General features: G+C 36.1%; 2 protein-coding genes across 12 annotated transcripts in view; one reads left to right on the top strand and one right to left on the bottom strand.

Moving 5' to 3' along the window:
• The window catches only part of PPFIA2 (PTPRF interacting protein alpha 2), a 328,145-nt gene extending 312,926 nt beyond the window's left edge, over window positions 1-15,219 (top strand). For all 10 annotated transcript variants that reach the window (XM_084507292.1, XM_084507291.1, XM_084507288.1 and 7 more), the window contains 9 exons: window positions 889-951; window positions 2,384-2,413; window positions 4,022-4,197; window positions 5,029-5,126; window positions 6,989-7,164; window positions 7,259-7,327; window positions 8,302-8,461; window positions 10,066-10,158; window positions 13,823-15,219. In XM_084507292.1, coding sequence (XP_084363418.1) covers window positions 889-951; window positions 2,384-2,413; window positions 4,022-4,197; window positions 5,029-5,126; window positions 6,989-7,164; window positions 7,259-7,327; window positions 8,302-8,461; window positions 10,066-10,124 — 831 coding nt within the window. In that variant the 3' untranslated portion in view covers window positions 10,125-10,158; window positions 13,823-15,219. The remainder of the gene's footprint in view (window positions 1-888; window positions 952-2,383; window positions 2,414-4,021; window positions 4,198-5,028; window positions 5,127-6,988; window positions 7,165-7,258; window positions 7,328-8,301; window positions 8,462-10,065; window positions 10,159-13,822) is intronic.
• A 1,879-nt stretch (window positions 15,220-17,098) lies between these two features.
• The window catches only part of ACSS3 (acyl-CoA synthetase short chain family member 3), a 66,041-nt gene continuing 61,357 nt past the window's right edge, over window positions 17,099-21,782 (bottom strand). For both annotated transcript variants that reach the window (XM_084507253.1, XM_084507254.1), the window contains 3 exons: window positions 18,574-18,673; window positions 18,319-18,494; window positions 17,099-18,009 (listed from right to left, as the gene is read on the bottom strand). In XM_084507253.1, the coding sequence (XP_084363379.1) occupies window positions 17,935-18,009; window positions 18,319-18,494; window positions 18,574-18,673 (351 nt within the window). In that variant the 3' untranslated portion in view covers window positions 17,099-17,934. The remainder of the gene's footprint in view (window positions 18,010-18,318; window positions 18,495-18,573; window positions 18,674-21,782) is intronic.

Genomic DNA, 21,782 nt, shown 5'->3' with positions numbered 1-21,782 from the left:
CCATGCTAACATCATGAATTGTAATGCTGGTGTATATAATAGACTCAACACAGCGTTGAATTACTAAGCAGCTATTTACCAAAATCCATTTTGACTTTAATGTTATTTCAAAGCACAAGAGAATTGTCACTTATGAAATAAGAAAAGAGCACATATGAGCTAGAAGCACTGGGAATAATTTTGCTTTGCTCTTAACTTCACATTAATTAATTGGCAGCACAATGCTGCACAGCCCTGGACTATGCATTTCTGAATCCCAAGTCTTTCTGCCCCCCTTCTTTCTCAGGAAAGAAGTTAATTTACTGCAGCTCTCAAGAAAGCACAGCACATTTCACCTTACGCACAGCAGGCTTCCACACCCCCTCCCTGCATCATCTCATTGCCCTAGTAATGATCTGACTAAAAACAATACAATGAGGAAAAATAGTCTTAGAAGTGTATTCTCTTGACGTTTTTGATTCACAGAAATGTGGGGGAAGCAATCATTATTTAGATTACAATATGAGCATGTGATATGTGCAGAATATTTAGGCTGGAAAATCTTTGAGAAATGAAGCTTACCTCCAGACAGAGCTATGACCTAAAGGTTGTATTTGCCTCTTGCACGTGAAACACAGCTTTAATTCTTCTTTTCCTTGTGACTACATTCATCCATCAGTCCTAGCTGAAATATTCCATCATGTCTGTTTAGGCTCAGGTGTGTTCTCTAACAAAGATGCAAAACAAGTTGTCTAAAGTTGTCTCTAGTTGCAGCTTGGTAGAGGCAAGATTGTGGTTGTGCTGATGGTGATGCTATACGCTGTTAACTTACAGTGGTGCTGCCTTTCTTCTTTACCACTGCTTACCTAATGTGGATCCCTCCTGCCTCCCTGTGGGCCTTGTTCATAGCCCTCAGGCAATGTTTGGGTGACCCATGAAGAAATGGAAAATCTTGCTGCTCCAGCTAAAACGGTTAGTCTTTCCTTTCACATTTATGCATTGTTTCAGTGCTCAGAAGAGAACTAGGATGCATCTGCTTTAACACAGATGCCATAGCCTCTCTACTCTGCTTCCCAAGAATGACATTAGAAAGAACAGTTCCACCATTTCTCAGAAAAAGAAATTACCAACTGTGTTGCAATCACAAATGTTGTACATAAGTAAAAACAGCTTTGGAGTTTTGCATTTCTTTTTCCTGCCAATGTGAATCCTCATTTAGTGAAATGAAATCATTGCAGTTTCAGGTGCAACATTTCCCTGGTACCCCTTCTAAGCATAATTTTGTATCTGATGAACCAGAACAAATAAGAAAAGTATTGAGAAATGTGCATAACAGAACTCGGAGTTTTCACGAGTTTTTCACATGAGTCTTTCATGTCCATACTAGCATAGTTGTGCTCTTTGACTTAGGGTGCATGGAGTGCATCATTTCTTTATTTCGTTTTATCAAAACTCTCCCTGCTTCAAGGGACACACAAATATTAGTACATTTTATTTAATTGTTCTGACTTTTTTCTTTTCTTTGAAACATACATTATTTTGGGTCTTTTTTGTTTTTTTAGCAGTCCATTAGTCCATAACAACTCCATAATAGTGTTTATAAAACATGATGCAATGCAATCCTAAAATGAGATTTCTGAAAAATCTTTAATTTGGAAAACTTTACAGTCAACTTAACCCATAGATGGTGAGAGAGGCTACATTTTAATGCAGTAAAAGCTAAAGTGAAATTTTAATGCAGTAAAGAATACTTACTTCATAGAAATGTATGCTTGCTGTATTTTCTTTTTGCTTCTGTATTTTCTCATGAGCATTCACGAAGTAGATTTTCATCAATATTTTTTTTTTAACCAAGTTACTTTTCAGTTTTATTGTTGATGGTAAAAACAAATATAACAACCTTGAATGAGCCAGAGGTAGAGTTGATCCTATTTACCTGGTCAGCCAGAGCAATTTATTTTTTTTTTAAATTGCTGTGTGGAAAGCACTTTTCAAACCATTCACAAGAACACAGCTTTGTATTGTGAACATTGTGAGATCTAACTAGCAATGGAACATGACATAATATCCAATTTGGGGAAGTAAATGATTGTGTTTTGATTGTGAAACCATAGAAAGTGTTGGAGATTATGCTGTAAAGTTTCACCAAGCTATAAAGATTTTCTATCTTGAAAAGAGCTAGATTTGCCCTCCTAAAATTTTATAGTTTTAGTCTTGTAATTCTTCAGATAGCTCATCCCAGGGCATTGCTGGTGACCTGAGTTCCAATATTTATGAGCACATTCTACATGTATGTTTTCATTTGTAGTAAGTTTACCATATGCATGAAAAACACATCTTCTTTATAACTCATTTTTATTGTCTTTTTACCTGCTTTACTAATTGCTTCCTGCTGATAACACAGAAAGAGTCTGAAGAAGGCAGCTGGGCTCAGGTATGACTCTTTCACGTTTTATTTATTTATTTATTTATTTATTGAATTAAAAGTTAAAAATAACAATTAACCCAGTACCAGTAGGCAAAAAAGGAGTATGGTGTAGTGGTAGTATCTCGTGAGTGAATTGCAATGTGTATGTTTTAGTATTCGTCAATACAAAAACATCTCTGGACATACTATAAATATTTTTCTTAAAAGAAATTGCAGTTAGCATATACAACATAGTGTTTTCAGGGGCCTCAAAACAGTCTTTTATTTTACATGCCCAGCGATTTTGTTAACCTCCCAGGATTAAAGAATCACGGATTAAAGTATCCAAAATAAATAGCTACAAGTATCTTGATATCCAGAAGGCAAGTAGTTTAATGGCCCAAAATATTCTGAAAGAATGAGGGCATTTGGACTAACCCAAATGCTGGCATAAAGCATTTGCCAGTCATATCAATACAGGAGACTCTGCCCATGCATTCTACTTGGAGGATTGTTGTCCTCTGAATATGCGCAAACGTGTGCAGTCTCACTGTCTACTTACAGCAAAGCCTCAAAGTCTCAAAGGACACTTGGCAGTTTTCCTGCATCAGGGCACGTACAGTAGAATCAAAGAATCATTTAGTTTGGAAAAGACTTTTAAGATCATCCAACCATCAACCTGACCTACCACATCCTGTCACTAGGCCATGTCTTTTAGTGGCACCAGTAAGGTCATAGAGGTAAACATGTTAGGTCCTTTCCTTATATTCCTACATCCTATTATGCCCATGTTTTTTGCTTGTTAAGTCCACAGAGACACAGAAAGTCTAAGTATTCCCAGCTGGATATATTTTAGAGATATTTTAGAGATAGATTCTACCTCTCAGCTAAACCAAGAAAAGATTATCTTCAGTTTTGAGAATAGGCTAACAAAATATGCCAATTTAGGGAGGAGTCAACATTTCTAAAATTACACCAGATGTTTTTAGAAAAAAACAGAGGCACAATTGTATAAATCATACTCAAGTATCCGTCTACAGATTGTCTTGTATAATAAGAAATAATATTTTTCTTCTTAGTTGGACTATCAAATATTTAAATTCTTAAATTTCCTTCTCTCTCTGTATAATAAATAACACACACAATCTTATTGTCTTTACTTATACCTTTCCTCTTCTCTTCAAAATCTCACAAGAATGAGAGATGAGAGGACTGTATTTTCCCCCACAGAAAGTATACCTAGCTTGCATTGCGTTATCCTTCAGTCTATGACAGGAGACATACCAAAATAAAATAAAAATTTTAAGTAGTTAGACTTGAAAATCAGTTTTGAGAACCACCCTCTTAGGGATGTGTTAATCTTGCAATTTATGTGTTCTTTATTCTGTTAAATTGTAATAGTGCTGAAATAATTGAGATCAGTATGATATAAAATGTATCTATTTTTTATATTCATTATGTGAACCATATAAAAAAACTCAACATTTATGTGTTTGTTTCACATTTATTTTTCATTGCCCTCTTAAAATCTCAGCTATGTAGTATAGTAGCTTCAGGCCTAGCTTCTATAAACTTCTGTAACTTAAGAAATGATCTCCCCCTTTTTTTTTCTCGTTACTTTTAATTTTTCTGTAGACACTGGCTTATGGTGATATGAACCACGAATGGATAGGTAACGAATGGCTCCCCAGTCTTGGTTTACCTCAGTACCGCAGTTATTTTATGGAGTGCCTGGTCGATGCAAGGATGTTAGACCATCTGACGAAGAAAGATCTGCGTGTGCACTTAAAAATGGTGGACAGCTTTCATCGGTATGTTTGCATAAAGACTGCACGTATAAAGCCTCTTGTGTGTGATGCGGTGCTCAGTGCTGCACAGAATAACAGCACTGGCTATTTGTTGTTCTGGCTTGGAAAACTACAACTAAAAGTATGTGTTAAGTGTCAGAAACGTGATGGGAGGTACAGCATCGCAATTCTCTCTCGTAACTAAGGTACTTGTATGGATCACTTCATTATTAGCAGGGAACCATTAATGTATAACTAAAGCCTTGACAATGCAGAACCACTAATAATTTATTAAGCGGTTTAAAGTATCAGAAAATGGCAGACTAACATCTGAAGCCCTGAGATCTAGCAGTAATGAAAAAATATTTTGTGTAGTACTTAAAGACCGTTAACAGTACTAGCAAATTGACAGTTGCTCAGGTTACCGAGGAATATAGCCAGAAAGCTAAATTGGAAATATAGAAATAAAGGCATTTAGACTTTAGGAAATGATGTTTATGTGACAAGGAGTGGATTTTGTTAAATTTACTGTCTGATTTGACACCTTTTGAGGACTGATCTGACAAATCATTTCACTGAGCTCCCAAGGGCTGACCTTTTCTGAATACAATTTTTAATGTTTGGGGTTTCTTACACTAGAACATATATTCAAACATTTTCATTTTGTTTTTGTCCATTTCATTTTTAAAGTCTGTGGATTTTTTTTAATGATTTCACTTTCCTCTCTTGCCTCAAGATTTACTAAATTAGCACCATAAAACACCTCATGTGACATGCAGGAAATACATCCTAAATATGTTCCCATCTTCAAAATTTTCTTTATTAACTCTGTAAATGTTTCTCTTTAAATAACAGAACAAGCTTGCAATATGGAATCATGTGTTTAAAGAGGTTGAATTATGATAGAAAAGAACTGGAAAAGCGAAGAGAAATGAGTCAGCATGAAATAAAAGGTGATAGTTCCTGGGAATGAATACTGAGAATGTTTGTTCTTTTGAAGCTTCACACTATATTAACCCCTTGGCATGCCATCTTAGCAAAGCATTTAAGCATGTGCTTTAAATAAAACTTGCATAAATCCAGCTGCCTTCAGAACACAGAACATCTCCCTAAATTAGGCACAGTTAAGTACTTTGCTAAATTGGGTCTGCAGTTCTGAAATGTGGTTTGATAGCTTCCTTTTGCTAAAATGGATTTTGGTGACAGACTTTATCCTAGCCTCTTTCAGTCTCAGGAGGAGGCCAAGCAGCCTGCAGCTCACTGGGACATGTGGGAGCAGCACTGGGACATCGGAGCACTCAGGGCCCTAACACTATGCTCCTGCTTTTTGAAGCGTTTTGAATTTGCCCTTGATTTCTTACTTCACAATGTGCATCACAGAAAAGGTTGCTTGGACGGGTGGCCACTGAGGCAGCTGCTTGATAAATATAGGAATAGCTCCTAACAGAACTGACCTTACTGGAAAATCTAGCAGCTGGTTTAAAAGTATGTTCTGTGCAAAGCTCCCTAGAGCAGTTGCTGTCTCACTGCACAGTTCATTTTTCATGTAGCAATTAGGGTTGTTGTTTTCTCCCATTGTCAGAAGTGAATCCTTTGATTCCTTTAAGCATTTCCAGCTCTTAAGACTGACAGTTAACACCTTTCAAGCACAACCCTGGTTAGAAGAGCTTAAAAGGAGGAAATAGAAGGGTGAATAGCTTCAGGGAACGTGCTCTTTTGCTCAGAGACATGGAAATTGGGCACAGAGGCTCCCGTGGGGATTTGGTTATTGGTCTCGGGTCCTAGCGTTGCTTCAGAAAGGTAATAACCCCCTGCCAGGCATTAGTCAGCTAGACGTGGTGCCAAGCAGGATTTGGTCTCACTGATCCCTGTCTCCCTCGCTGTGTTTTAGCACATCCTGACTCCAAAGTTTGGCATGCTCTTGGTCAGGTGATGGCAAATGCTGCTCCTAGGAAATGCTACCTTAGCTGTACTTCTGCAAAGGGTTCAGGAACAATCCCCATCACTTAGCAACACAAAACACAGCATTGCATTTCCCACTCACAAGTACAGAGATCAGTGTGAGTGATGTTCTTTTAATCTAACAAACAGGGTAGGATTCTTTTTTTATTTATTTAGAGAAAAATCCTCAGTAATTATTTCCAAGCTCATTTTGTTGCCTTAGCTTCATAATTGGCACGGACCTGAACCGCTCTACCAGCCTCCAAAACTAAAAACAGTTTTAGTCTAAAACTGTGAACTCCTCGTTTGCTGTCTGGCATGTTATAAAATGGTAGGTGCTGACCTAACTCTAGAAATGTTTAATACAAAATTCTCAAGTGAAGCCTTGAGGAATTGTTATTTCTCCTGTGCCCTTGCACAGTTAAACTGTAAAATCTTACCTAAGAATTGAAAAGAGTTTGGGGGGTGTTAATTCCACCACTGTCCTTTCTTGGGCTTCTTACTTTCTGTTACTCTCTTGCTTTAAGTTCATCTGTCTGAAAGTGAGGTGCTTTTATCAGAAAGTCACAGAGGCTCTTATACCTGATAAAGAAACGGAGACGAGGTATCTAGAAGAGGTGGAAGGAATTGCGTTCTGGAGATGCCCTCTGGTGGCACCTCAGAACCAATTCAGAATAAACATTTAACATGAAGGTAGCTAAAACCACAGTTACTCCCACGCTTTAGGGTTTGGGGAGATGTTGAAGCCATCAAAGCTATATTAATAGTTTCCTGGTATTCCTCATACTAAATTAAAGCAGTATGAATGCATGCACCTATATACTTTGGACACTAGCAGTGACCAGGAGACTGAAGCAGTGTTGTGTCCTTTCAGATGTGTTGGTGTGGAGCAACGATCGAGTCATACGCTGGATACAAGCTATTGGCCTGCGAGAATATGCAAATAATATTCTAGAAAGTGGTGTACATGGTTCACTTATAGCACTGGATGAAAACTTTGATTACAGCAGTTTAGCTTTACTATTACAGATTCCAACACAAAACACCCAGGCAAGTTTGCTCATGCTACTTCTGGTTAATCTGTACCCACGACTGCCATTTATCCCTCTTCAACCATTTTAATTTTTTACTTTGGTATCTCTAGGCACGGCAGATCCTTGAGAGAGAATACAACAACCTTTTAGCACTAGGAACTGAAAGACGACTTGAGGAAGTAATTGATTTTATTTTAAGTATTTATTAACTATCATAGTAAAATATATACATTGAATGCAATGCATGAGGACATGTTAATTCATATATTGTTCAAAAGAGTCCATTACAGGTATTTAAAAAAAGGAAATACCAAACAAGGTATTTTTAAAGTGACCTCTGTATGGCTACGTACCCATATCATTTGGGGAGCTAAATTTTGTTCTGCACTCTTACCTTAAGATGAACACTTCATGTAGAGTTAAAATGCAGAAAGGAGTGGAAGATTCAATGACCAGAGTGTAGGGAGGTGTGTGGAGGGGGTGCCTTATTCCTTGGGATACTTGCACCTTTTTAAAAATAATAATAATAATAATGACAACAACAAAGAAATAAAAAAGTGTTTTGTTTGTTTGTTTATTTGTTTTGGGGGAGGTATTTTTATTTCTTTAAAGATAATCGATGTATCTTAGAGTGGGATTTGGGGCAGTTACCTCAGATGGGGAAACCTAAAATCCACTTATGTAAAATATTCATCTTAAGGTAAGAGTATGTCACACAAATGTTCAAGTTCAAGGAGGAACAAAACTTTTAAGAATGTGATGAATATGCCTATGATTCTGTGTATACATGAGTGTTTAACTCTTTATTAGCACTTTATATAAGCTTCCTAATGCAGCAACAAACAACTGCATCAAATACAGTAACAAATCACTGTATTTGGAAGAGAACTAACTTCTAGGTTCTGCTTTAGCAGAATCCTCCAGTATATCAAACCACCGAGTTAAAGAAAGCTTTTCCACTCTAGCATTTAATATTTCTGAAGCATTTACTCTTATAAAAGTGTCTCAAATGAATTGTAGTTACTGGATGCAGTGCAAGAAAGCAAGGCATTTGCTGCAAAACAAATTTGACAGTGAGAGAGGCAGCAGGCAGCCAGATTATCAATCACAAACATCATTTTGCTTTATCCAATACAACTCTGTGTCTTGACAGAGCGACGACAAGAACTTCAGACGGGGCCCCTCCTGGCGACGACAGTTCCCTCCCCGCGAGGTCCATGGCATCAGCATGATGCCCGGCTCCTCCGAAACGCTGCCAGCCGGGTTCAGACTAACCACGACATCAGGGCAGTCTCGGAAAATGGCAACTGATGGTATGAAGTCATTTTTGCACTTACTTCTGAAAAGCAAGACGTTTATTCTAGTATGCTAAATTGACTTTTAGTGCATGTTTGCCCTGCAATGGAACGGCTGAGTTCACCTACCCAGCCTAAGGAGGCTGGGAAAGTAAAATTAGGGAATGGAAAATTGATTTTTTTTGTGTTTGCTTCAGGCTGTTAGGGTGCAAGAAAAACACTCAGAAAACGAGGAATTAATTTACTGACATGCATCTAGGATTACATACAGTATCTAAGAACCTTTCTCAGCTCATAAACCTCTCTACTAGGTGGAGTTTATTTTGGAGGATGAACTTACAAAGGACTATCATTTTTATTTTCCTACTTGACTTTCAAACCATCAAATAACTGAAGTTGCTAAGAACTAATACCAACCAGCAGTTAAGAAATACTGAAATTCATATACTAATTCTGTTATTGTAGACTTGTTTTAATTTTCTCTGGAAATCCTTCTACTTCTAAAATATTCAATAATTCAGTAATGACTTGAAAAGTATCAAGCAGATCATAAATAATAAATAAGTGAATTTTTAAATTGTTTTAAGAAGGCAGGGAGAAGGGGAAAAATCCCACTGCAGCTATTTCTTCAGGTGTATGGACAACAGAAAACATGTGAGTACACCTGTCAGAAGTTCTGAGAAGTACCAGTGCACAGGCTGTCCCATTTCAAATACTGCTCTTTATTGCCTCATGAGAGAGTTTAGGTCTATGAATAGATTTATATTGCAGTAATGTAATACACAGTAGTGATTACATTTTGTAATTCTTTAACAAAGTTGGCAGGAAAATACAACCATCTAAATTCCATTAAAGTATCTCACCTTTTAAAAATATTACTTTACAATTGCAGATACAGGTTGAATAATTTACTGAGTGCATCACTATATTCCATTGACTCCACTGCTCATGTGCACGCTTTGCTTTTAATCCTGCACTTTTTGGCAGTTTTGAAGTCATAAGACAAGAATCCATTCCAAGGCAAAATCCATGCACTAATAAAGGTGCAAGCTTCCTTGGCATTTCCATGGCCCACATTACTGTAGTAGCTAAGTGGTAGATGTAGTAGCTAAGAACATTACAAACATTCATAGACTTCATCTGTTAGCCTTACTATAAAGTAGAAGATACTATTCCCATTTTACAGATGGGAAACTAAGGCACAGAGGAGATTTAGTGATTTACTGCAGATCTTCCAGATAGTTTATTATTGAGCTGGGTCCAGAACTCAGTAGACTTAAAAGTAGGTAGCTTTGAAGACCTACATCTTCATCCAGAATTGGGCTTCCTATCTTCCAGTGATGAGAACACTGTGGTATTTAAACATCATGACAAGTATATTGTTAGGACTTCTGATAAAATTTTAAATTGTGCTGACTTAAGGAAGGCAGATTCAATAGTAGACCAGACATGAAGAGATTTTGAATGAGTTCTGCACTGCACCATGCCCATATAATGTCAGAGAAAGTCACAGAGCAGTTTAACAGCCATCCTTCCAGTGGGAAACAGACTGATTTATTTTCTTCATGATTCTAAAGAGGTTCTGGTTTGTTTCTTTTTTTTTTTTTTCTTGCAATTTGCAGTTGCTTCATCACGACTGCAGAGGTTAGACAGCTCAACAGTTCGCACATACTCATGCTGACAAGGCCTAGCAAAGAAGCCAGCACTGAATTGTTGTGAGTATTCATAAGGGGCCATCATGAAACCTCTTTATGTACACTACACCCAGTATTCTTTGGCATTATTCAAGCAAGAGTCAGCTTGGAGCAGAGGATATAACTTAGACTCACTAAGGCAGCCACTTGATCAAGACAACAGCCTAAAGCTCAGCCCAGGAGACACTATGCCATTCCCTCCCTATCTCAAGTAGCAGGTTCTCTCTGCTGGTGCCATCTTAGCAGATGAGACAGTTTACAGACAACTTTTCAGATGATAGCTCACCAAGCATAACGCACTTGTGTGCTCTCATACTTAGAGCTAGAACAGGGGGGAGAGAGAGAGCACAGGGCACTGAATTTACTTTATGAGAACTTGAAATAGTTCTACCAGGAGCTCAAAAGAGGGAAAAAAAAATCTAGTAAAGCAGAAGAGATTTATTTATTTATTTTCTTTTAATGAGAGATATGGATTCATTTAGAACATCAGGTAGCTGAATAAAACTAGGAGAGAATGTCCCCTACACAGAAAATCTTCCAAAGTTATCTATTACAGAAAATCTCATGCTTCCCAAATCATTCAGAAATGACCAGTGGTAAAGAAAAGATATTCTGAGCTGGATACAGCTTTAGATCAGATCTAGTACCAGAGTTCATGTTTCATCTCTCACCACTTCTCTTTTTAATATGGCTATGAGTCTGTTATCCTTCCACAGTTCTGCAGAAAAATACTGTTTGCTGCTGCATCACAAGTTTTACAGGAAAGATTAACATGATGAGCACTTTCATCAATATGGCACCATTTCATGCTAATATTTTCTCAGTAACAGAAGCTTTTTTTTCCATTTATTTACTCAGAGGAGTTGGAAAGTGTTTTTGGACAGTATCAAAAACCCACACTCAACGTGCTTTGATAGCTGTTGCATATTATAGACAAGACATGCCAGGATCTGCAAGAAAGGAATTGCTATTTCTAGTTTTTACCCAACAAAGTCCATTTTTAGATCTTCAGTCTGGAGAGACTTGGGATCATCATGATTTTACTAATTCTGGGCATATTCAAAGACCATTAATGAACAGCAAACGTTACCATTGGGAAATGTAGATTGCACAAGAATTCTGCTGATAGCGTCAGCCTTGCTTCATAGATCTCAGAAGATTGCAGGTGTATAAAATTGTCATGTAGTTAAAAAAGAATCTTCAAGCTACCACTAAAAAATAAACTTTTCTTTTTTTTTTTTTTTTTTTCTAAAATAGGCAAGCTGGTCCTACAAAAGTGATGATGGAGCACAAACTATATCAATCTCCTTTAAGTATGTGTGTGTGTAGATTAGGGCTTACTTTATGTTATGTCAATAAAGTCAATGACAATACTCCCAATGAGTTTGGGAAGCAGAAACTGATAGCAGAGACGTGCATATTTTCTCCTACATGCTCTATATGTTTCAGACTTGGAATGTTGAAAGCAATGATGAAGAAAGTAAGTTCGAATGCCAAGCAATCTAATAGGCCAAAAATAGCACATAAGACAATATTTTCCAACAGGTCTGAATAGTGCAAGGGCAGAAAGTGAAAATGTATATATTAACAAAAATTAACTTACAGTTTTCTAAGGAGTTTATTCTTCAGTAATTGTCTAGAAATGGTAATCCACAAACCGAAGTAAAGTGGCAAAACTTGGCACTGTATGCATATAGGTATATAGGTTAGGTATATTGAGCAAAAAGACATTTACAAAGTTATAAAAGCTATACAAATTATCTTCAAATTCTATAGGAGCAGATCAAGTAGATCAAGTATTTCAAGTGTTCCAAGTATCAGTGATATATGTATCACACAGGCGCTTGTAGTTTGGCCACTGTGTTGATTACATACTGATTTTAAACACTCAAGAATTCTATCAAAATTTAGAGCTAACTTACAAACTGTAAAGGTTAATATATAAGGATGACTGAAACTAATGTACTGCTATTTCTTTTAACTTACCTTAAAGTCCTTTTAGAGATGCAACAAGATGGTGTGAGGTAGAACTTTCGTACATGCACTGTTTATCAGTGCAATTTCAATACATCACCTAGGTTGGATACCAAGTTAAAATTGTTTGGAATTTCAGTAAATTATATAAAAATTACACAGGGAAAATATTACCTTCATTATTATATCAGACATTTAAACTTAAACCAATGACCTGAATTTATCTGAAGCTGTTGAAGGACCACAGAAGTCTTTTCAGAATTTGTAATCACATTTCCTGAGCAACAGTGTCTTCAGGGAAGGAACTGATTGATAGTTGTAGAGAAGAGATTATTCATTATAACGTCCCCTGAAATTTTTCAGATCCAGGTCAGACTGGGACCCACCTTGCCTAAAATACATCAGTAGTCCTGTTACTACTGTGACTAAAATATTTGCATGTGGGACTGATTCTAACCAGGCAGCAGAGGAGAAGGCTAGTTTGATGAGCTATTGTTACACAACAGCAATATAAGAGAATTCTTAGAATAGTAAAAAACATTATGCATGGGTAAAGCAGACTAAAAAAAAGAGCTGCAAATGGGTTGCATGTGAAACAATGAGATGGTCTATGATGGCAGGCTGCAGAATTCTTGTACTTTGCTACTCACATTTCTTACAGAAAATGTCAAAGCCTCATATTTCAAAATAGCTTATTCCAACAATACCAACCAGGTACAATCTTACAGTGTCTCTGGATGCTTCTTCACGATTGGATTCAATCCACATGCTTTCAGGTCATATTTCAGGTATTTTTTAAACATCTGTTGAAACCACCCTGATGAGTTTACATAAAACATGAACTGACATTTTCAGAACAGTTATGTGAACATAGTCCACGTGGCCCAGTTTTAGTATACTCTCAAGATCATAAATAAAGAACACTCAATACCACTGTTGCCTAGCTATTTAATCTTGTAAAGAAGTTTAAGAGAGTGCACATGGGACGGTCCAGCTTTCTGCTGCGGTGGCTGTATGTTTTCCCTGCACTTCTGTCTTATAAAATACTTGTCACCACCACATCATAAGGCTCAGCCAGGACAGTTTCACTGTCACATTGTCACAGGAGCACATGCCACAGTTTCACATTTCTTCTAATGAAACGTCAAGGGGGATTTGGTAAATCAACTGTGAACTTCATCAATGAAGGATTCCAAAGAGGATTTGTAAAGACAGATGGGGAAGAAGTGTTTCAAAAAGATGTGAATGGTATTCTGGAAACAGCTGGTCCACAGCAAAGAAATCATCAGGGTTAAAAAGGTAAATGCTGTCAAGCTGCTGTGAACAAGGAGAATCACAGAGTATATCAATAGGGTCTATACACTTAAAATGTGTGTTCAACCTTGTGCTAAAGAGGCAAAGGTCTAAAGATGCAGGAAACTCTAACCACCAATACTGAATCAAAACATAAAGAAAACAGCTGTAAAATGAATATACACAAGAGTTTGTTTTGAGCAAGAATTAGTATGCATTACTAAAAGATCAAAATGCATAATTGATTTATATTATAGATCTAAAATTAAAGACCAAATACACATCTCCCTCAGATGGTCAATTTTCAGTAAAACGTGCAACAGCTTATTTAGTACTATAATATTTTCTAGTGTTGTTGCATCCTGGATCTAATTAAAATGAAAAAAACTTACTAATTAATGTTTATTTTCTCCTTTAGATGTCATCTCTTTCTTCTACTTTACCTGAAGTGCACTACCACTACTTAAGAAAAAGAGCATTAAAACTCTCTGCAAGAACAGGGTAATAGGGAAGAGAACACAAAAGGGTTTATCAGACAAACAGATCTGATGTATTGGTTAATTTAAAATAAGAATAAAAATTTAAAAAAACTAAACTGCTTAAAAAAAAAAAAAAAAAGACAAAACAACTTCCCCCTTTCCTCCCAGCATCTCTGTCATCAGAAATTTGGCAGTAGTGCACATCCAAAGCTTTTATCAAATGAAGCCACTCATTTTTACATTGTTTCATCTGTTTTATTGTAAAATACTAGACATTTCCGTATTTACTGTGTATGTATTTCTTTTAAAATGTGTAAGTCTTATGTAAATGGATATAAATATGATTTTTTAAAAATAAAATCTATGGTACATGGGGTCTCAGTGCAAACATTTGACAATACAGTGTCAATAATACTGTTTGTAACTTTCCATTCCACCATTTTTACAGTTTTTGGATTGTAACAGTCAAATGAATATGTTTAGCAGAGTTAGAAGCTTCAACATGTTCCTACTGTAAAATCTGTCAATATTTAAAGCTGAACACCTGCCTCTGATGATGTATAATAGAATGACATAACCTGGAACTGGAGCCAAAATGGACCTCTAAAGACAAAATGGAAATGTTAGATATATATAGAGAAGCACCATGATGGCTCACCTCTTAAAATCACACAAATAAACCCAGAACTGTTTACAAAAAAAAAAAAAAAAAAAAAAAAAAAAAAAAATGCAATTTAATAAAACAGGATTTATACAAAAAAAAAAAAAAAAACCTTTCTTCTATGTTACCTGCGGACCAAGAAGAATCTTGCTTTACCAAGAGCCACCTTTTTGTTCCAGGATCTTCAGACACCAGCCAGCATTGGAAAATTAAATCTAATAATTGCATAGAACGAATAGTGTGCGATTCTCAAGTTTCCAAATATTTTCCACGAAGAAAATGAAAGAAAAGAGAAGCCAAACCCCACCATTTCTTCATCATAACAGGGCATTAGACAGGCTCCTGTCTAATGTTCTGCTTTTAGCCAAGATGGCCTTGCTGAGACTTCACACAAGTCTGTTTTATCAGAGGAAATAACTGAAAGACAGAGTGATTAATATATAGTGTATAAAAGTTTAGAAGAGCAAATATTACCTGCTGTGGCTTTATTTGGTGGTGTTATTGTTGTTTATTCTTTGTTTAAATGGGAAGTTTCAAAGTAAGACCTACTTAATAGTCATTTACCTATTTACTATTTTTCTGCTGCTTGATCTTAGCTCAAGACCTGTCTTTTAGTTATTTCTTTTAGCAGTTTGATCTGCCATGTTTGCACGTACATAAACATTTGTTTTTGTCCATTTTCATTTGGCAAACTTCAGTCAATCAGATGGTGAAAGATTTTTCTCCCCCAATGTCAATAAAAAAGAATTCAGTGCTACTTGTGTTCATAAGTCTATTAAGGTTGGTACGTAGTAGCATTAAAATAGTTTGGATGTCATGTATTTGTCATGGCTAAGCAGAAGCACATTTTGCCACTAACAGGTATGTGTTATGATGAATTTTCTGGTCAGAATCTGCCACGAGAGGGAGCACGCAACTTGCTGATGCATCCAATCAGATGGCTTTGGGTAGAACAGAGCTGTAAAGAGACAGCAGACACAGCTCTTCTACATACAGCTTCTGGGGCTTACCTGACCTTGCTGCTGATGCTCCTTCTTCTCTACCCTCAGCCCTATTTTGGATTAGTTTAGTCCAGAATGTCACCAAGTAAAGCAATGCAAACACTCTTTGCAGTGTTTGTAGTATTATTTGTATAAACTTTTCATAAACTCCAGTTCCAGTTTTCCAGAATTTCTTTTCCAGCATACATTTCCAGTCACAGCCCACACTCAAATTCAGTGGCATGGGGGATAGGAGGCAGAAGGAAATGAGCTGCATTAGGGAAAAGAGCAAGCAAGATCTGCAAATGAAGCTCTATGAATACTGCCCTGGGAGTACCCCCTACTTATTTCTACAGTAGAAAAAACAGGCCAGAAGAATTAAACATATATTAAGAAAAAATACAAAAAATAAAATATATGTACCGTTATGACTTCTTTTTTGATCTCAGGATAACATATCAAAACTCCTAGTATACCCAAAGCACAGCCACAGCTCTAATCTTAACAGCTATAAATTGTGGCTATGCTAACCTCTGATCCACAATTGGTGAATAATTATGGTATCAACTTCTTCCAGATTAATTTCAGTATCTCCCTGGCCATTCAAATCTACCCACATGCTTCTTCTCTATAAAATAAAATAAAATAAAATAAAATAAAATAAAATAAAATAAAATAAAATAAAATAAAATAAAATAAAATAAAATAAAATAAAATAAAATAAAATAATAAAATAAAATAAAGAAAGAAAAAACAAGTGTTCTCCTATCACCTGTTAAATAGGCTTGTTCTTTCTTGATTGTACAACAAGGCTGCAGTGCAGCAATGGAGCTGGGCACAAGAATAATTACCTCTTTCCCTTTACACAGCTTGGCACAAACCTAAAGCTGTAAGCAAAAAATTCTGCAATCACAGATCCTCAGAAAAAGGCTTCTTTGGAAAAAAAAAAAAAAGCAATGCTCATGAAAAAAAAAAATGTTTTTCTATACTGCATCACTGCTATGATGTGGCTCTTCACCTGGGTTTTCTGAATGCTGATGAATCTACATTATCATGGCAGTAGCAGTGAGTGCTCCTGACCACTCTGCCCCTCTCTTATCTCAGTTTTGATCTTGAATGTTTTCCAGCAAAACCGGAAAAAAAAATAAAATAAAATAAAAAGGTCATAGAATATGCTCACAACTTCTGAATTTGCCAATTGCTTATTGTTTCTTCATCAGAATAACAATGCTGTATTTGAGTAACTCAAAGCTTTTAAACTTTTCATTTATTTTTACATGCATTTCAGTATATTTTATATATTTTTACAAGGATTTTTACATTTCTTGTTCAGTTAAAAACTGCAGCTTAAGAAGTAATGCTTTTATAGTGTGTATCCTCCATTTCCTGATACATTAAGAATCCTGAAAGTATTTTGAAAATGCCAATACTGTCAAAAAGTGGTTGCCCAGTATGTGTATTTCCTACATTTCTTAGCGATATATATCTCAGCAAGTCTGAAACATCTAATTATGTCGGTGAAAGCACATCCTGGTTTATCCTTTTCATGAGTGATGAAAAACACAACAACAAAATTATCAGAAAATGCAAGGGGTAAATGCTTGCATTTATTTAAAATACGTATTTTATATTCAACATTACTATAGATAAATTAAGATTTTAACAGATTGAAAGACAGAAATCACCTATTATTTTACAAAAAAAAAAAAAAAAAAAAAAGGCACTTCCAAAAGTCTTTGAATGAAGCAATTAGAGGAATTTATAGCACAAAGATTTAGGAAAAATCAGTAGAATAGAGAAAACTAATTTTTTTTTAATTGATAAAAATTTAACTGGCATAAGGCTCATAATTTATAAGTGAAGACAAGTTATGTCTGCAATGATTTTCATATCACAATTCCTACTTATTGCTGTCTTCAGTTTGTGACTTACCTTCTGAAAGCTGTTGTAGCCAAACTCAAGTTATTGGTTTCATTATACAATAATGGATATTGTAGAATCTCCATCACTAGAGATTTTCAAGATATAATTGAACAGGGTACCAGGTAATTTCATCTAGGCTCCCTTTCCCCATGAAAGGTTGGACCTGATGATCTTTCAAGGTCCTTTCCAACCTGGGCTGTTCTGTGATTCCATGATTCTACTATAATGAGATAATACTGTGACTCCTTCCAAAGCTATATCAGTGTATGAATACTATTTAAAATTCTTAGCAATCTTAACATACAGCATATAATGACAACATGCAGTCTTCAATATGCTTCATTGGCTATGGCAATACAGTAAAGAACATGGTACCATTTATGTAATAAAGAAAAAAAATAGCGCCAATCATGACTAGTTTTTAAAATATGTATTTCCTAATAGAAAGTCTCTGCATATTTCAGTAACTGACACTTTTAATAACCTACTACCCCACTGATTTTTTCTTCAGCACTTCTTCTATGTGTTTAAACACGCTAGCATCTTCAATGGTTGGTGTTATCTGAAAAGGAAAAATATACATAAGCAAGGGATAGTAGATTGCAGTTCTTCAACAGTAAAACAGAATTCAGAAGATTCTCATCTAGAGAATCGTCTAAATCTAGCCTTTGAAAGCAGCCAATAAAAAAAAAATGTATCTGGTAAGCTCTGGAAAATGAAAACCTTTGGGGTAATAAATAGAAATAAAATACTATGTAATACTTGAAGTCATGGACCAGTTGCAGAATGGTCTAGAGAATCAAAACCATGATGTTGTGTCTTTGGATGCACTTATGTGCCTAGTTCATTAAAACATACTTCTCTAGCTTACCTTATACGGCTTTCCACTGACAAGTGCAGAAAGAGCTGAACGTGGGATCTTGCCAGAACGTGTTTTTGGTAGCTGTTTCACAAACACCCCCTTCTGAAAAGCTGCCACAGGACCAATGTTATTTCGAACGCTCTCAATAATCTCTTCCAAAATCTTCCCCTCTTCTGTCTTTACATCTAGTAAAGAAGTTCATATCCTTTAACCTTTCCAGGACTTTTGCAAGCTTTAGTACCACCAGTAGCAATGAGCTCTCACCTTCTCTGAGTACGCACAGGGCAAAGGGAACATGCCCTTTTAATGCATCCTCCTGGCCTACAACAGCACAGTCTGCCACAGCATGATGGAACAGAATACACTGAGGGACAGAAAACAAAACTAAACCAGATAAATAATTTGAACATCTCAGTTAAAAAAAAAAAAAAAAAAATCATAGGCAAGGACATAAAAAATAGACTTCTTAAGTTTTGACATCAAAAATTGTTTAGTCAATACAACTTGGGATTCCAACTACACATGTTGCAAATGTAACAGTGAATATTTACACACACACCTATGTGTAGTTATCAAATAAGTGGAAGAAATAAAAACTGTGGCAGCACAAGGTACAAATACAGAATCATAGAATCTGGAATCATCTAGTTTTGAACAAAGCAAAGGTGATTTCCTTATAGTTTTGGGAAAACAAGAGTGTCACACCTATGTTTTTGTTAGTTTGATTTTTTGCTGAGACAAATAATGTTAGTCTAATGCTATGAATATTGTGCAGTTAAGTGAGTAAGGACCAAAACCACAGAAGCATTTCTATTACAGGGCTATAAAGTCATATTTATTCATTCTTATTCTCTCTGATGCCTTGTATCTTTTTAATTCTTTGCCAAATACAAGCCCTGTCTCAGCTTGCAGCGAACCTAGCGTTCAGCTGATCCTCTTGGAAATGTGAAACCTCAACATTCTTAGACAACAAAGCGAGTTAAATCAAAGTCCCTTCTTTGCTACTGCGCATGTACACAATTACACAAGTGATGGACACTACCTCAAAATCTCGTTCAGGAAAACAAAATGTGGGAGACTCTCTTGTTTCTAATTAGCCAGCTGAGGTTCTTACTTCCTGGAAGAAAAATCACCAAGATGTCTCAATGCATACTGAGATATGCATCACTAAGTCTGCATCACTAAGTCTGGGACAAAGTTAGACTTAAGACACCAGCAGTTGTGAATCCTCTTCCAAAGCACCTAGCTCTTTTCATGCAACTCCAAATCCTGGTGGTATTTGTCTGTATTACATACACCTACGAGCCTGGGTCACATCTAGTCCAGAACCTCAGTAATGCATTCTATTTCACGCTTTAAATACCCATTCTTTTCTGCTCTCACTTCTTGATCCTGACCACTGAAACTTGATTGTTATAGAATTAAGATGAAACTATTTTTCTTCTACTTTTCAATGCATTATGCAGAAGAGGGCTAGTAAGGTCTACGACAAGAGGTGCTGAGGCCTTTCCACAAAATCATAGGAATAATATCTTCAGTAATGTGACATTACCATCAATTTGATAATTATCCATCAGGATCCAACAGGACCCCTAAGGTAAAGATGTAAAGTGTACCCAGCTTCATGTTGGAGGAGCTTGTTTGCATTGTTCCAGTCTGTCACTTGTTCAGAAAAGTCTTATGCTGAGCTGAAATATTCCAAACACTGCAATATTTTCCTTCACTAATCTATCAAAAAAAAAAATCCCATAAGTATGCCTTTGACATTGGAACAGCCAATTTCATATGACTGAAAATGTAAGTACTAAGTTAAAGGTTATCAAACTTTGTAAGACAGCTTGAAAAGATGATCAGAGAACAGAATCAACACTAGCCACCTAAAAACTGCATACAAGTAAGAAACAGAGAAAGTGAAGGGGAATTCCTTGACTCAGTGGGTACAAGGATGGACTTGTAATGTAGCAGCAGACAGAAACCCCACTCTCAGTAAGGGAATTTTTCATGTTAAATTCCTTAACATCAGAGCAAATTTAGAAAGAGTCAAACCAAACACTCAACCATTGATGTACAGAGATGGATGGATCAACACAAGCTGAGGTTACCAAAATGGCTAACATTCAGTGATTGGCAAGGTAAACAGTAACTTCTACTGCATCTCAGTAAAGATGGAGCCCTGACGATACTAATAGACAAAGAAACTAATTGTTTGGAACATAATGAAGCTGAAACACCAAAGCACTAAGGTATAACTAAACCTGTTAAGCTTGTAATGCAGCTATAATGTAAATACAGTTAATATACTTGCTCAACAAGGTGACTGTCACTTAATTAGAAGTCTATTCAATGAACCTCTAATTCTGTATTTACTGATCTTACTGAAAAGCTAATTGTGTTCTTGTTAATGCTTTCCCATTTAACTAGCAATTTGCTGTGCATGTATTAAGAACACTATTTTTTAGCATTGTTCAGAAGGTGAATAGAAAAGCATCTAGAAGTCTGTAGTGATGAAACACCATTTCTGGGGAAAGCTCTAACAGGGAGAAAAACAGCAACACTGAGCTTCTGACCAAATTCAGATGGACACAAAGATGACATGAATGTCATCTTTGAGGTAATTCAGTTCCTCATTTGCTGTGCAAGGTTCAGATCCAGCTTGATACCAGGAAACAATGCCGTTGTAGTAGCAGAGCAGTAATGGGGGGGGATGAGGTTCCCTGTTGTCGTAGAGCAACACAAAACACTCACTTCAAAGGGGCAATAGATTTAAGCAGACTGAAAGACACCTTTATGTCTTCACAGACCTGTCAGTACAGCAACTTCCTGGCTGACTGCTCCTTGAAGAACTGCCTACATTTATAAAGATTTGTTCCCTTCTGTTAAATCAGAGTTTCTTCCATTCTTTTTTAAGTTACCCAGTCTTCAAAAAAAATACAGTCACTAAAACATACTAATTAACATATTGCTAATATAAACATTAGAAAGGAAACAAATCACAAATGAGTTTGTGATTCAGTGAACAGTTAAATTCAGAATTTTAAGTATATTTTTCCCTTGTACTTACCTAGCACACCTTTTCCTAGCCACCCTGAATAACCAACTGATATGTCATCAGGGAAATTTATAACTGGCAACAAGAGCAGTTGTGAAGGAGTAAGTGAACAAAGATATGAAATTAAGATACTATTATGTACTGCAGTATTTGCAACTTTTTGAGTTTCATAGGAATTATGTTAATGATTTTCACTCAGCGGTAGGATTTTTTTAAAGAAAAATTTATGTTCATTTAGCACTGCTCTTACAGTAAGAGAGACAAAAAACAGGTCTCAAGGAACTGAGAAGGAAATTCTTCGAAACAAGAAAAAGCACCAAATGTGAATCTATGCAAAAAGGAGTCAGATAACACCAAACACTATAAAAAAAAAAAAAAAAAAAAAAAAAAAAAAAGACAAACAAAACCCAAACAACTAAAAACT

Source organism: Aythya ferina (assembly GCF_964211825.1).
Source record: "Aythya ferina genome assembly, chromosome: 1".
NCBI lineage: Eukaryota > Metazoa > Chordata > Aves > Anseriformes > Anatidae > Aythya > Aythya ferina.
Note: the sequence above shows the minus strand (reverse complement) of the source record. Positions and strands in the feature narration are given on the sequence as shown.